The sequence below is a fragment of the Eretmochelys imbricata genome, chromosome 3 (assembly GCF_965152235.1).
Source record: "Eretmochelys imbricata isolate rEreImb1 chromosome 3, rEreImb1.hap1, whole genome shotgun sequence".
In the NCBI taxonomy this organism is placed as follows: domain Eukaryota; kingdom Metazoa; phylum Chordata; order Testudines; family Cheloniidae; genus Eretmochelys; species Eretmochelys imbricata.
In genome coordinates this window covers 105,655,145-105,671,853 of record NC_135574.1, presented here as the reverse complement: position 1 = coordinate 105,671,853, position 16,709 = coordinate 105,655,145, and the positions used below count along the sequence as shown (strand labels likewise).

Genomic DNA, 16,709 nt, shown 5'->3' with positions numbered 1-16,709 from the left:
TCTGTGGCAATAACAATTTTAGGAACACTAAAAAGCTCAGGAAACTCAGAAGTTTAAATTGAAAGAAAAAAACCTTATAGCAAACAAGAAGTGAAACAAAATAGGCTTATCTGTTCTGATCTCTCTGCAAAAAATAAATAAATAAATAATGCAGCTGCAGCAATCCCTTGCTATTATCTTCTGTTGTCTCCTGCCCAATCCCCTTTTCTACCATGGCCTCTTCATTGTCAGTCTAATATAGATTGTAAACTCCTCAGGGCAGAATTTAAGACTTCTAATTTGCTTGGAAAGGACCCTGGACAAGCATGGTGTTAAACAAATACATGTTATTTTACTTTAAGTGAAATTAACTTCTGGAACAACGCTTCATTTTTTAAAAGGTGAGAGCATGAAGATTCTGGGTTTAGAGGGTGCTTCTAGTTCCAGGCAGCTACTTTCTGTGTCCATTTAGAAGCAGGTTTGATGGATTCTAAAGCCAATCCTAACCAGCTCTCCTAAAACAGGAGATTGCAACAATGTGCCGACTTAAGGATGGTGAATTGCCTTTGTACTTTTGCTAATTTGGACTGATAATCTAGTCAAAGGATAAAAGCTTTTGAAGTCAACGCATCAGTAGTCACCATGAAAGTATATATCAATCCTAGTGTAAAAAGTAAAGGTAACAATTGAAATTACTTGAATATACTAACACTGGATATATAAGTGCCTGGACTAGTACCATAAAGCAAACAATGTATTTCAAAAGGCAAATGTTGGAGGCTTTGAGGCTAAAAATACCCAGACCTTGACAGTAATAGTTTGGTTATGTTGTATCACTGTCTATACTCTAGCAAGTGTAAAGCTGTTACCATATGATGGCTGTTCAGTGGCCAACAAGAAATGCGTAAGTGGTCTCGGCTGAACTTGCAGTGAAGGAACGTCCACAATTCACAGGTGCCAGCATAATAATTCTCAGTACCAGGCATCCTTGCTGGCAGACTTGGCATCGAGGCCCAGGATTAAATAGACAGGAGGATCAGTCAGGCATTGGCAGGGTAGTAGCAGACTATCTCCTGCACTGGGGAGAGATGACTTGCTCTCCTTGCTGCTGCCAATACAGCAACTATCATAATCACTAAATTAAGGTTTATAAAAATGGACTGGCAGTCCAGTGCTGGCACACTATATGCTGTCAAAGTTCAAACTCAGCTGCTCCAGTCAACAGCCTATTTGATCTCTATGGGCAAGAATCTGAGTAGCCCAAGGTGAGCTGAACCTAAGTTTTACTTACATTTTACAGCAAGGCCTCCCTAGTGTGGCAGACTGGAAATACCACAGCAACTACATTCATTTTTAAAAGTTGATTAAATTAAACATGAAAACAAAAATTGAGACAGTTGCCCTTTTTCATATCTTAGTTTGCATTTGTTCCCCTTTCAGCTTTTTCTTTTGACAATCCATAGTTGTGCTATAGATAAGCCCATTAGCAGGATGACTGCCTAGGAAAAGGAGTACTGCGGAAAGGGATCTGGGGGTCATAGTGGACCACAAGCTAAATATGAGTCAACAGTGTAACATTGTTGCAAAAAAAAAGCAAAGATAATTCTGGGATGTATTAACAGGTGTGTTGTAAGCAAGACACAAGAAGTAATTCTTCCGCTCTACTCTGCGCTGATTAGGCCTCAACTGGAGTATTGTGTCCAGGTCTGGGCTCCGCATATCAGGAAAGTTGTGGACAAATTGGAGAAAGTCCAGAGAAGAGCAACAAAAATGATTAAAGATCTAGAAAACATGACCTATGAGGGAAGATTGAAAAAATTGGGTTTGTTTAGTCTGGAGAAGAGGAGACATGATAACAGTTTTCAAGTATATAAAAGGTTGTTACAAGGAGGAGGGGAAAAAATTGTTCTTAACCTCTGAGGATAGGACAAGAAGCAATGGGCTTAAACTGCAGCAAGGGTGGTTTAGGTTGGACATTAGGGAAAACATCCTAACTGTCAGGGTGGTTAAGCACTGGCATAAATTGCCTAGAGAGGTTGTGGAATCTCCATCTCTGGAGATTTTTAAGATTTTTAAGAGCAGGTTGGACAAACACCTGTCAGGGATGGTCTAGATAATACTTAGTCCTGCCTTGAGTGCACGCGATGGGATTAGATGACTTTTCGAGGTCCCTTCCAGTTCTATGATAGTTAATATTGATATTTAAACTGTCATCTTTGAGGTAATAACCCACTGAGATGATTGAGGCAATTCAAACCTCTCAGTTGCTGTTTTTCTGCTGGTTGCAGACAAAGACACTAAGTTCTTGTTTTCTACACAACCACTGCAGATACAGACTTTCCTAAAAAAAAATAAAAGCTTATTGTGAAGCGCAGTTCTGTGGTGAGGGATAGGTTCTGCAGTAAAGAGTGTAGCCACAGAATACATAGGAAGAGTTCCCTGTGTTATGCTGTAGCAACCTCTCTAGGTGTGTGCTAAATTGCAGTGATGGATTTTAAAGGGAGGGAAATAGGGAACATGGTGTGAAGTGGAAGGAACAGGAAAACAGGAAAAATTTCATGGCTTTCTACTCTAACTGAAAGTGTGATCACTCTCATACAATTGACAGAATGGGGGAAACTGTACTGTCATTCTAGAAGAGGCACATTTGAAATCTGATAGATTATAATCTGTCTATATGTTAAAAACAATTACATACAATTCCCAGGCAAAAAAAAAATGTCTGAATAAACTGAACTTCTGTCTCTAAAGAAAGTATTTTGTTTCCTATTCTTGATTGCTGGGGTTTCCATTTCTCTTGATAAGCCACACCTCATTGTGTCTATTAAGCAATTTAAAAGGGCTGTCATAGCCAGCAGTATAATAGACCTTTTCATCAAACACTTTCCCATCCCGCTTCAAATTTTCTGCTAGTGTCAGTAGTTCTTCTTGGTTCTTTGTGGCACTGGAATATCCTCCAAAGGACCTGCCAATAATAATAAACAGTAAGAGAACATGAAGAAAGATTATCACTAATAAATCTAAGCTTGTTCTCTATGCAGCTTGTCTAAATCCAGCATGGGTCAGCAGTCTTTTTTTGAAACCATACAGTCCAATCCTTTCAGGGACTGTTCCCTACAGCCCGTTTTCTAGTACTTTGTCCAGTTTCGTTTGTTTCATATGATGAAGCTTCTGCAACTTCCTTTAAGATAATTTCACAGTAACAGACTTTACCAATGGGAAAATGGGGTATCTTCAAGCCTTCATGAGAGCTGTTCCTCTTGGTGTAAATGTAAAATGTATGACCACATGCCTTATTTTGTACTTGTAAAGGGTGTTGTTTTGATGTCCTGAGAGTGCCACTGTGAAAAACAAAATTCCAAGGAATGTGGCTTTGAACACCCAGGATTAATGTTCAAGAACAGGGATGGATAGATGGGATGCTTTCCCCACCACTCATTTAAATTTTCTTTTTCAGCAGTTTGTAACTATGGAAAAATACGACCTGAAGCTTACATGGAAAATGAAGTTAGTTACTTTATGCCTGAAAGTTAACTTTGTCTTAGAACAACTTGTTTTGGTTTAGATTTGGCAGTGGGGAAATTCATCAATTAACATTTTGCTGTCTACTTGAACATATATTCTTAACTATTTTAAACTGGGAAAAGTACAGTATTTTTTCCAATCCCAAGTCTTTCACAATGTTTTCATTAATATACAGTAAAATATAAATTTTTTTAAAAGAATGCAAGATGATCTCCATCTCGGGATGTTCAACAAAATATTTTCAGGACATGTGACTTCTGTATACTAATTATACTTACTGGGCTCATGTGAAAAAGGTTCTGAGGATACAGAGATTTGGATTGAATTACAGGCTAGTACAGTGGTCCCCAAACTGTGGGGCACATCATGGAGGAATTTTTGCCAGTGGGGGAGGGAGAGGGAAAAGAGTGCGGCAGATCCCGGGCCAGTCCCCATGCGGGGGTGGGAAAGGAGCGCCACCCAGCCCCGCTCTGCTTCCAGCTCTGCTTTGGCCCCGACCACATCTGCAGCCCCAGTTACCGGCTGCGGCTCCGCATCCGGCCTCAGACCCCATTGTGGCCTGGGCAGGGCTCTACTCCCGGCTCCAGCCTCACTCCCAGCCCCAGCCTTGCCCCTAGCCTTGGCCCCTGGCTGCAGCTCCATTCCTAGCCCTGCTCCTGGCCTCAGACCTGCCCCCAGCTGCAGTCCCAGCCTCGGCCCCCTTACTCCTGTCCATGCCCCACTCACAGCCCCAGCTCCCACGGGGTGGGGTGGGGTGGGGTGGACAAAGGTATGGGGGTCAAGACCATGAAAAGTTTGGGGACCCCCTGGCTAGTATAAAGTGAATTACTCATTCAATAAAGCACGTGCATGCACCATCTTATTCATCAACTGACTGCCACAAGGTGGCAGCCACAGTTTAGCTGAAGAATATCACATTGCGTTGCTATATTTTTAGAAAGTGCCAGGACTTACCTCTTCTTTTGAGGACTAAAAAGATTTTTGATCATATATAAGCTGTCTTGTGCACACAGATTTACTACATGTACTTTGCAGAGTTTCAGTAGTTAGTTAATACGTACCTGACAAACACAGTCATTTCTGGTCTGTTTTCAATGAAACTATCTGACTCAGATGGCTTAGGTGGATCAGCTTGATGATCAGATGGTATATAAAAAGAAACTGTAATAGTGGACTCGCAGAATGGGCCTGCACCAGGTTCCACGTGGCATGTTACTGGAGCTGTCATCTCTATCTTCATCCCTATCAGAGGCAAATAAGCAACAGCTACAGCTCTGTCACAAATATCAGGTCAGATAATGTAGAGTGTCAAGAAAGAGAACACAGTGGTGGCTTTATCAGAGGTTGCCTTTGATTTATATTTAATAAAAGGTAGTTTTAATTCATACGTGTTTTTTCCATTGTTGCATTGTATTAGGATTATCTTGTCTGCTTGTAATAATTTTTAAAGGAAATGCATAAGGGCAAATTTCTGCTTGTATGCAGTAGATCCCTTTGTCTCGATTGTTGACATTCCACTACCACAGACCAAACTTCTTAAGCCTTGCAGCAGCATGTAGGGTACGTATAGCTAAATGCCGCAGTGAGAGGTAGGCTGCATCCACGCTGTGAAAGGCTCTGGCAGAGGGGAGACAGCAGTGAAAGGCTCCTGCACCTTTCCCCACCGCCTCCCTCTGCTGGATCCTTTCCCTACCAGAGTCTTTCCCCATTGCTGGAGCCTTTCTCTGGGGCAGGAAAAGGCTCTGGCAGTGAGGAGGCAGCAGGCCCCTACACTGCTAAATACAGCAGTGTATACAAGGGAGCAATGGCTTGGGTGTGCAGAGAACCACGTAGGGTACATAGCCTAAGGCTTTTGGTGCGTATCTACTCGCCTAAGCAGTGCCTCACTATCTACACTGCTCTTTAAACCTGCCTGGGGGTTGTGCAACATCTGTACTCTACATGCTGCTATATGTCTACATTGCAGTTGGAAGCAAACCTCCAGCCCAGCCAGATACTTGAGCTACCATACTAAAAATAATTGTGTTGCCGTTGTGGCCCTGGTGCAGGCTTGGGTCCCACTTGGCTTCAGCTCACGGGGCTAGACCAAGTGATCACAGGAGCCACAATGTCCACTCAGCTATTTTTAGCATGCTAGGCTGGGACACTCACTCCCAGCTGCAGTGTATACATACCCATAGTCTTGGGCTAGTCAATACTTGCTATCGAAAGGTTATCTTAGAGACAGCTTTTTTTTTTAAACTCAAAATTGAAAAAAGACTTATGCAGTACAAAAGCACAATGAAGCCTAACTCTTTTTTCTTTTTTAGAGGACCACGGTCAAGTAGTTTTAGGTTCAAAGTTTATTAACTTAAACTTAACTCGTTATTTGGTAGGAAATGCCCTCTACACTCTGGCTGTTTTAGGGCAGCTGCAGTTGATTTTTATAAAAGTGAGCATCATCAGCTATATCTGACCTTTGTATAGGTTCTGTGCTGCAGAGCAAAATAATTTATAACTGTATCAAAAATAAACTACATGTCAATCACTGATGAATGCCCCAAAATAACAGTGGGGAAGAGGAATATTCAGCACATCAGTGGTTTCAAACTAATTTTCAGGTTCTAAAGTCACATGAACCAGCTCACACAGCTTTGATGTACCAGTATGCAGTGGGCTGGGACACTTCAGCATCTGCTGAAACCAGCCTACTGGAGAGGAAGAGTTTAGCTATTTTGTTTTTAGTTATAAAGGCCTAGTTGTGGGGAGTTTCTCTCTCAAGGGGGTGTAAGAGTTTTGAGAAATATTCCTGTGATGGGGTTCTCTCCCCACCAGGTCTGGAGGGTTGAAGTGGCTAAGCAGGCCAATTAACTGCCCAGGCTGCACCTGAAGGAGACAGGGAATAGGCCACTAACTGGAAATGGGCTCAGCTGGGCAGGAACAGGAGGGGCCTGTATAAAGCCCAAGAGCAGTAAGGGGCTTATAAGGAAGTAGTCTACTATCACTCCCTGGGAGGAGGGCTTTTGGGCTGGTAAACCCAGAAAGAGGGGGAAGCTAGATGAGTAGGAAAAAGCCCAGGGAAACAGCAGCCAGGGATAGGACTGTACAGACCTTGGCTTTTGTTACAGGGTCCCTGGGCTTGTACCCAATGTAGAGGGTAGGGCAGAGTTCCCCTACCAGCCACTGTGAAGTCACCACTTGGAGATGACAGCTCGTCTGGAAGGAAGTTGAATTCCCCAGATGGGGAGGACCTTAGTGACCTGGCTGGAGGACCAAGCCACGAACAGAAAGCTGCAGCTCCAGGAGTGACAGGGGCTGCAGGGTGAAAGAAACCAGGCAGAGACAAGGGCAGCATCTGGCAAAAGGTAGTCACCAGGAGGAGATGCTACTAGCAGTGAGTACACCCTGTGATTATCACCTTATATCTTAAAGAAAGCCACTTACCTTCCTCCACCTTGGCTCCTCTTCCAGTGGAACACTGTAGTATTGTGAATGGTATGATAAGTGTATTTGAAAGGGCTTTTGAAGTGAGGGGGTGGGGAAGAAAGGGGCAGGGTAAACTTAGAAGCATTCATGTGCTGAATGTGTCTCTTCCCTGCTGCTGTTAGGAGTATTCAGGGTGTTAGATATTTTTAAAGCCATAAGAGCATCTCCTCTCAGCTATCCTAACTCCTAAAAGGACACACTACTATGTTGGCTTTTATGCCTTACGACAGTGGTTCTCAAACTTTTGTATTTATGACTCCTTTTACGCAGCGAGCCTCTGAGTGCAACCTGCCCCCTTATAAATTAAAAACACATTTAAGCAGCTTGCTAAATAAAAAAGGACATATGATATAAATTCAGACAGAATAGAGGAAAAGTAATTGGAATTTACTACTAACACTTTTACCCAAAATTAACCACTAACATCAACAAATATTTCTTTTGGAAAAAATTACAACTGTTAATGCATGTGATGGGGTGTCTACCCCACAGAAAGCCTGAAGAGGGAAGGCAGACCAATTACCTTTATTAGGCTGCACCTGGAAGGAAGCCAGGGACTGATGATGGTTGATGAAGCCCAGCTGGGGGAGGAGCTGGGCTAGGCTTATAAAGAAGAGAAGTTGATGGTAAGAGACAGCTACAAGGAGGAGCTCTGCTGCCTAAAGAAGGGTGTTACGGCAGTTTGGGGAGACAGTAAAACTAGGATCCTGCCTCAGACTACAGAATCTGACAAGACTGGGGTGGGGGGAAGTAGCCACAGAGAGAGCTCCCCAGGAGCAGAAGCTGGGGAAGTAAACTAGGAAAGAGCCCAGGGAAATAGCAACAAGGTCAGAGTTTGAGTATACCATGGCTGTTAGGTTCCAGCCCAGGGACCCTCTGCCTGGGGCAGTGGATAGGCCTGGGTTCTCCTGCTGTCCACTGGGAAAGTGGCACTTATTTGGCAGTGGATCAGAAGACTGAGACATTTTGTCCAGTGCATCTTCGTTACCTGGGAAGGAGAAGACTATAGTAACCTGGCCAGAGGGCCAAGTCTCCAAGAAGGAGTAACCTGTTTCCACTGAGAGACCCCCTTTGGCTTGCTCGCCCTATGGTGTATCAGCGTCTGAGGATGAGCTCTGCCCGGGCTACCACAACGAGGTGCCCAGTGATAAGTAAACCCCATGATAAGGCATAATATGCTTAAAATGCTTTGTCGCTTATTGTTTACCTTTTTCAATAGCTTAAAATACAAATATATTCAGCCATCAATAGCGATCAATCAGAAGTCAAGCTTATAGGGGATAGGAGCCCCTGGTAGTATTAAGGGTATTTAGTATTTGATCTATTCCAGATGCCATTTAAATATGATTAACTTTTCCTATACCCACTACTAAGAGAGATTTAATAAAGCCCCTTTAAATGCTGCTGCTTATTGCAATTTAGGTACTAAGGAAGACACATGGATTCACCAAGGGAAAGTCATGCCTGACTAATCTAATTGCCTTCTATGATGAGATAACTGGTCCTGTGGATGATGGGAAAGCAGTGGACATGTTATTCCTTGACTTTAGCAAAGCTTTTGACATGGTCCCCCACAGTATTCTTGTCAGCAAGTTAAAGTAGTATGGGCTGGATGGATGCACTACAAGGTGGGTAGAAAGTTGGCTAGATTGTCAGGCTCAACGGGTAGTGATCAATGGCTCCATGTCCAGTTGGCAGCCGGTATCTAGCGGAGTGTCCCAAGGGTCGGTCCTGGGGCCAGTTTTGTTCAATATCTTCATTAATGATCTGGAGGATGGTGTGGATTGCACCCTCAGCAAGTTTGCAGACGCTAAACTGGGAGGAGTGGTAGATACGCTGGAGGGTAGGGTATAGGATACAGAGGGACCTAGACAAATTGGAGGATTGGGCCAAAAGAAATCTGATGAGGTTCAACAAGGACAAGTGCAGAGTCTTGCACTTAGGACGGAAGAATCCAATGCACCACTACAGACTAGGGACCGAATGGCTAGGCAGCAGTCCTGCAGAGAAGGACCTAGGGGTGACAGTGGATGAGAAGCTAGATATGAGTCAACAGTGTGCCCTTGTTGCCAAGAAGGCCAATGGTATTTTGGGGTGTATAAGTAGGAGCATTGCAGCAGATCGAGGGAAGTGATCATTCCCCTCTATTTGACATTGGTGAGGCCTCATCTGGAGTACTGTGTCCAGTTTTGGGCCCCACACTACAAGAAGGATGTGGAGAAATTGGAGAGAGTCCAGCGAAGCGCAACAAAAATGATTAGGGGTCTGGAACACATGACTTATGAGGAGAGGCTGAGGGAACTGGGATTGTTTAGTCTATGGAAGAGAAGAATGAGGGGGGATTTGATAGCTGCTTTTAACTACCTGAAAGGTGGATCCAAAGAGGATGGATCTAGACTATTCTCAGTGATAGCAGATGACAGGACAAGGAGTAATGGTCTCAAGTTGCAGTGGGGGAGATTTAGGTTGGATATTAGGAAAAACTTTCCCAATAGGAGGGTGGTGAAACACTGGAATGCGTTACCTAGGGAGGTGTGGGAATCCCCTTCCTTAGAAGTTTAAGGTCAGGCTTGACAAAGCCCTGGCTGGGATGATTTAGTTAGGGATTGGCCCTGCTCTGGGTAGGGGGTTGGACTAGATGACCTCCAGAGGTCCCTTCCAACTCTGATATTCTATGATTCTACGCTTTGTTAAGGAAGTGTTTCCTAAAGTGTACAGTGTGTATCCACCTGGATGGAGTAAGGGACTATTTGCAAGATGGGTGTGCAGAAAGACCAACTGGCCTCCAGAGTCTTTAAAAAAACACAAACCTCACTGTTATAACTTTCAAAACTAAAGAGTGTTTCTTAGTTAACTAATACAGAGACCTTTCCCTGAGTCTGCACAGAGCCTGAAACAATGGCTGCTAACACCGATGGTACTTTAATTGTCCACATTAACTATTTCACTGCTCAAAGCAGAAGGAAGATCTATACCATAACCACCAGCATTCCCAAAGTCAGGTGTGGAAGGAGCACAAAAGACAAGTGGAGATGTATGGATTAAGAGAGATATACCCTTTGCCATCACATAGGGTTCCTGAGTGACAGGACTGGCTTTCCTTTCCTGAAAGCGCTCAGCTTTCAAAAGTTTAGAAACACTGAATTATTGAGCAGTATAGTTCAGAGCATCTTACCTTTCTCATTCTTGCCCTGAATATAGTCAAAGAGCTTCATGAAGCCAGTGCTGACAGCTGAATCATAGTCCATTGATTTAACAGAAGTGGCAACCCATTTAGCTGGTTCATACTGCCGGACTTCATAATCTGAAGCCTGTAAACAACCAAAAAAAGAAAGATGCTCTGATGCTCATGTGAAGCGCTATTCTTGATAGTTTAAGTGATTAGGCGTTCACAGAAACAGAATTCCTTCATTTTTACACCACAGGCTTAGCCTTATCTAACACACTTTTTTTAAAGGGGGAGGAGTATTAACCAGCCTGACATTGCTGGAGAAAATGATTAGGTACTAGACAGTAGGAACAGAGAGCCCAACTATTGCTCAATGCTTGGAACAGTGTTGCAGGTCAAGTTCAGATCAAAACATGAAGTTTTTATTTATTTTTTAAAAAGTCAGGAAATATATGGAAGTTTTTCCTGTGTTGATTTATCCAGGTTCCAGGTTGCACATTGCTGTAATGGTAAAGAACATAAAGGGAACAAAACAGTGGTTCTCAAACTTTTGAACTGGTGACCCCTTTCACATAGCAAGACTGAGTGTGACCTCTTCACCCTCTCCCCCCTTTATAAATTAAAAACACTTTTTAATATATTTTACACCATTATAAATGCTGGAGGCAAAGTGGGGTTTGGGGTGGAAGCTGACAGCTCGTGATTCCCCCCCCCATGTAATAACCTCACAACCCCCACTTTAAGAACCTCTGGAATAAAGCTTTTTTACTATTATAATTAAAACCCAAGATTACCATAACAATTTTAATCTTCCTTTATTTTAGTCTGACAGCACTTTGTGAAGAAAAAACAAAGAATAAATTTCCCTGGGTGGTTTGTGTGGGGCTTTGACTCAGTCAAAAAAAGAAAATTATAAAAAAAAAGGCATTAAAGGAAAACCACCACTTTTTTAAAACAGTCTAACAAGTAATGTAGTCTAGTGTGCAATATGAGTAAGTCAAAGAAATAGTATGAGGTTAATAACTTTTGGGGGGAAATTCACTTACCAGATACCATTAATATATTGATCAGAAATTCACAAACTTTTTTTTGTGTGACCCACATCTTACTACAGTACCTCTCATGGCTCACTTCCCCTCATAAACACCTGGACCACCTCAGAATGATCTCTGTGACAACTGCAATGATTACTTGAATTGCAAAGTAACCTCTATTTGACATAAAACTTTCTGCTATTAATCACCCAGTCCATTGAAACAGCCATAAAGTTTTCAGTGGACCACACATCAAAGTTTGGCAGTCTCTGTCTTACACTATCAAGGGGGAAAACCATAAACAATCTAAGGCTGTGATTTCACAAATACATGCACACATGCATAACTTTTCTCAGTGAAGTAGTCATCTTGTCTTCAGTGGGACTACTCATAAGAAAAGTTACACACTTGTATACGTGTTTGGAGGACCAGAGCTTAATTTACTTAACATCAGGAACTCTAGAGATTTGGTTCAATTTCTATATTGCTCATAGTACATTGGGCAAATCACTTACTGTCTCTGCCCCTTAGTTTTCTTATCTGTAAAATGGGTATAGTACTGCTGTACCTTACAGGGATATTGAAGATAATTCATTAATATTTGAGGTTCTCAGTGCTTGCGCAGAAGAACAGTGAGTGCATGGCAGGCTGGGCCATAAAACTACCTTGCACACAGCAAATTAGTGCTAACTCACTGTCTATGAAGACCCTGCTGCTGCACACCAAAACCACCCTAGTATGCTTTGATCTACACTGCCATGAAACACAAGTAGTTCAATGTGCACTAGGGAATGTCTGATGCACAGCAAGAGGGTCCACATGGAAACTTAGTGCATGGCATGCTAGTGCAAGGTAGATTGGCATGCTAGTCTGCTGTGCACTAACTGTTCATCTTCTAGACAAGCTTTCAGACATTAAAATAATGGGAAGCAATACAAGTATACTGTGTATTTTTGTTGACCAAACTGCAACACAAAATATAAACTCCCCTATTTCATCTTTTCCAACTCTAGTTAGCAAAAGGCTGTCACAGTAGGATTGCAAATCCAGAGCAAAAGAAGTGTAAACCAGCTATTTTATTTGCCTTTACAAGAATTCCATAGAAATAGTTCTACTGATTTTTTTAAGTTTAGGAAACCTCTGTTTATACAAGTTTGATTTATAACCCTAAATCAACCTGACTGTATACTTAATGTGGCTACAGCAACCTTAAGTTCTGCATTTATTTGCATTTTATTTTAAACATGCAAGATTGTTGTTGCCTTCAGATTAGTTTTCTGTATTTTATTTCATCCTAGAGGAATAGCTAGCTAGTCCTGACACCATGGAAATTATTTGTTTGCATGGCTCCAATTGCAGGTGGAAACAAACACCCCAGAACTATAGCATTGCATAACTTTTTTTATGCAAGTCACCACGTCATAGCTACTGCAAAAACCTACCTACTGCACTGTGGTATCTTGTATCTCTCTAGTGAGCAGGAAATAACTAAAATTCCTGTCCAAGTTGACTTCTGCACTCCCCCCTTGCCCCCACTTTCCACAATGGTTATCCCAAGCTGAAGATGAGCCATTTAGGATGTTATGATCATCAGCCATTTAGCCCATTATGATCGTCTTGTCTCATCTTTTATATAACACAGCCCACAGAGCGCCAACTGTTCTAGCAACCTGAAGTCCTGCAGTTTGACTCTTTATTTTTTTAATCACACTTATTTCCTCTGCTCTCCTAAGCCCTAGGACTAAAGTGCTTTACCTCAAGCTCCCTGCCATGCCCCCTATTTTGGTGAGATGTAAGCCTGGCATATTTGACCAGAAAGGAAGGCAAATAAAATGAGTGAGAAATAGGGTGTTCTAGCACAGACAGCAGGGCCCCCTCTCCTTTTTGCTAAGAGGAATTTCACCTGGCTTGGTACCGCTGTCCACTTAGGCAGCTCCAGCCTGGAGGCAACAGCTTGTTTGTTGGGCTTCAGCATCCTGGGGAAATTAAAGCAGAGCGAAGTTAGGAGGGCCTTCCCTAGCCCCTCTCCCCTTGAGCCCCACCTAGGGTGACCAGATGTCCTGATTTTATAGGGACAGTCCTGTCTTGTATAGGTGCCTATTCCCCCCCGAACTGCTGTCCCGATTTTTTTTATGCTTGCTGTCTGGCCACCCTAGCCCCCACCCGCAGCAGGGCACTCAGCCCCCTCTGTGCACCTCACCCACCCAGCCGTGGCGGGAGGGCTGGGATTAGCTCAGCATCTCTCTCCCCCCTCCCCCTCCATCCCGGGGCCGGGCCAGCCCAGCACCGTCTCTCTTCCTCACCTGTCTCAGCAGCTCCCACCCAAATGCGCCCCCTGCCCTTCCCTAGCGGGCTGTCCCCCCGGCAAGCACAAACCTCTGTCTGCCGGAGCCTGCCGGCTGCTTGGGGGCGGGCCAGGCGGCGAGGTTTCATAACCCCTGGAGCTGGGCACACCCACCGCCCGCTGGGGCTCGGCCCCTTGCACCAGCAGGCTGCCCCCGCTGCGGGAAGGCGGGGAAATGCGCCCGCCGGTCCCTGCCGTGCAAGCCGCGGGCAGCCCCGGGACCCGCTACGAGCGGCCCTTCCCCAAGCGAGGCGCGTCGCGGGGGCTGCAGCGGCTTTCTGCCCCCCGCCATTCCTGGCAGCTGGTGAGCGGTGGCTCGGAGTTGCGCGAGCTCCAGGCTGCCCGGGGATAAGCCGGGTGGGTGGAGCTGAGGGCCGGGCCAAACGGCGTGGAGACGGGCGGGGAGGTGGCGGCGCCAGCCTGCTCTGTCCCTGCCCGCGGGGCCGTGCCGCGCCTGCCCGCCCCTGGGCGCGTTATGAAAGCGCGCGGGGGGGGGGGGGGGGCGAGCGGTGATGGGGCTGTAAGGGGGCCCGACTCTCACAGCCAACCCCCCCCCTCGCTGCAGCAGGGCGAGAGATTACACGGCGGCTTTACTAGTACCATGCGCGGAAACGGGCCACCCGGTGGGGTTACCCTGAGCACTAGTAACGGGAGGATTGCCGAGCCGGGCTGCCACTTCTGCAGAGATGTGTCTGTCCCGGCGAGACAGAGAGAGTGTGTGGGGGGGGGCGGTTCTCTAGCGCCATCGCCTTCACTGGAAATCACACCCGGTGAGATCTGAACCCCAAGTCCCCCCGACAGACCTTCCTGGCCAAGGGGAGTGCAGAGCCAGTGCTCCGGTTGGGGGCAGCGTGTGGACTCCCCTGCCCAGAAGCTGGACCTGCTGGCAGCTTTCGGGGCGCAGCACGGTGCCAGCCAGGACAGGTAGGGACTAACCTGCCTTAGCACCGCCGAGCAGACTTTTAATGGCCCAGTCAGCGGTGCTGAACAGAGCTGCCAGGGTCCCTTTTTGACCGGGTATTCCCGGTCAAAAACCAGACACCTGGTCACCCTAGACGTGCGCAGGAATTAAAATTTCACTGCTTTTGGAGGAGCATGTTAAACACACGCATTAGGCACATCACACTGTTGGGGACACTGGGGCATGGCCACTAGGTAACTCGAGGGGATGGAAGACCACGAGTGTCGATGAAACCACCTCGCACTAGGCCCAGGTGTCCTTGACCCCCCCCTCTCGCCTGGAGGCACTCTCAGCAGCTCTGCATACTAGGCCCAAGTGTCCTTGGGCCCCCCCGCCTGGAGGCACACACAGCAGTTATGCTGAGGATCTGCAACAATATGCCGGCAACAACATTATATCGACACATGCACATACATAATATGCATAGAAATGAACAGCCATATGCTCACTATTTCAACAAAAATTCGTGCACTGTGGAGCCATCTGAATAAATGCATCCACAAGTACTTGGCCCTGGCAGGGAAAGAGAGAGAGCTGTCAGCTCCTCTCACCCCTGCCACCGTGGCGGGGGCGGGGGGGTGAGAGGGGAGGGGAGAGGAGCGCTCTGTGACCCTGCTCATAGGTGCCAATTTCTGCTAGCACTGGTGGGTGCTCAGCCCACCTCTGCCCCCCACCCTGACTCTGCCCCTGCCCCGCCCCTGACCCACACCCATTCCAACCCCTTCCCCAAAGTCTCCACCCCCTCCCTGCCCCTATTCCAAGCCACCAATGAGCTGCCAAAATCTTAACAACCGATTCCCTCCTCACCCCACGAGGGGGTCGTGGCCCACCCCTGCCTCCCAAGGACTCCTGCCCCATCCAACCCCCTGTGTTCCTTGATGTCCTCCCTGGGACTCCTGCCCCATCCACCCCGCTCCCCTGACTGCCCCCAGAACTGGGCAGGAGGGTCTTGTGGACCACTGTAGTGGGTGCGCACCCCATCCCTAAGAGCAAGAGGGACCTGTCGGGGGACAAGGTGGGGAGTCCTGGCAGTGCTTACCTGGGGCAGCTCCCAGGAAGCATCCAGCAGGTCCCTCTGCCCCCTAGGGGAGGGGGAGCATAGCTAGTGGGGGAGCAGCTGCTCTCCCTACCGATCACGTCAAAAGTGGCCCCTTAGGCGCCGACTCCCTGGGTGCTCTGGGGCTGGAGCACCCACGGGGAAAATTTGGTGGGTGCAGAGCCCCCACCGGCAGCTCCCCGCCCTGCACCCGGCCCCAGCTCACCTCCCCTGAATGCGTTGCCCTTCTCTGCCCCCTCCCCCGGCTTCCCATGAATCAGCTGTTCGTGTGGGAAGCTGGGGAGGGCTGAGAAGCAGGCAGCGGCTTCGTGCTCAGGCCCAGGGAGGCAGAGGTGAGCTGGGACGGAGAGCAGTTCCCCTGCGCACCCCCCAGGTTACCTGCTGCGGTGCGGGCAGCCCTCCTCGCCCCGCCCTAGCTCACCTCCACTCTGCCTCCCTGGACCTGAGCGCAAAGCTGCCGCTTGCTTCTCAGCCCCGCCCCCGGCTTTCCGCACAAACAGCTGATTCGCGGGAAGCCAGGGTGGGGCGTTCAGGGAAGGAGGTGGAGCAGAGGTGAGGTGAGCTGGGGCCGGGCGCAGGGCGGGGAGCTGCAGGTGGGTGCTCTGCACCCATCAAATTTTCCCCATGGGTGCTCCAGCCCCAGAGCACCCACAGAGTCAGCGCATAAGGTGCCACTTTTGGCCAGTTGTTAAATTTAGAAGCCCTTTTAGAACCAGTTCTCCCTGGTGGGACAACTAGTTCTGAAAGGACTTCTAAATTTAACAACCGGTTCTAGCAAACCTGTGCAAACTGGCTCCAGCTCACCACTATTCCAACCCCTTCCCCAAATCCCTGCCCCGGCCACACCTCTTCCATGCCACCTCCCCTGGGCACGCTCCTCCCCCCTGCCTCCTGGAGCTTGTTACGCTGCGAAACAGGTGTTTTGTGGCGGCAAGCACTGGGAAGAGAAGTGGGGACACGGCACGCTCGGGGGAGGAGGTGAAGAGTTATTTGGATTCTTGGCAGAACATCTGATCTCATGTATTTCATTTTCAACCAGTTCATTTTTAATCCAACTTGACTACTTTTTGCATTCAGATCTTTAAACATTCTCTCAAGCTGGGCTGTATTTTTGGCTATCAGCACTATATCATCTGTGAACCTGAGATGGTTTAGCCGCTCGCCGTTGATATTAA

At 46.8% G+C, this 16,709-nt stretch overlaps 1 protein-coding gene across 4 annotated transcripts in view; it reads right to left on the bottom strand.

Moving 5' to 3' along the window:
• The window catches only part of HEBP2 (heme binding protein 2), a 28,121-nt gene extending 14,267 nt beyond the window's left edge, over positions 1 to 13,854 (bottom strand). For 3 of the 4 annotated variants that reach the window (XM_077813117.1, XM_077813115.1, XM_077813118.1), the window contains exons 1-5: positions 13,549 to 13,854; positions 13,076 to 13,148; positions 10,145 to 10,280; positions 4,566 to 4,746; positions 2,848 to 2,944 (exon numbers count right to left, since the gene is read on the bottom strand). In XM_077813117.1, the coding sequence (XP_077669243.1) occupies positions 2,848 to 2,944; positions 4,566 to 4,746; positions 10,145 to 10,280; positions 13,076 to 13,147 (486 nt within the window). In that variant the 5' untranslated portion in view covers position 13,148; positions 13,549 to 13,854. Of the gene's footprint in view, positions 1 to 2,847; positions 2,945 to 4,565; positions 4,747 to 10,144; positions 10,281 to 13,075; positions 13,149 to 13,475 lie in introns of all 4 variants that reach the window. The other variant, XM_077813116.1, reaches the window with a different exon arrangement.
• Positions 13,855 to 16,709: the final 2,855 nt, after the last annotated feature.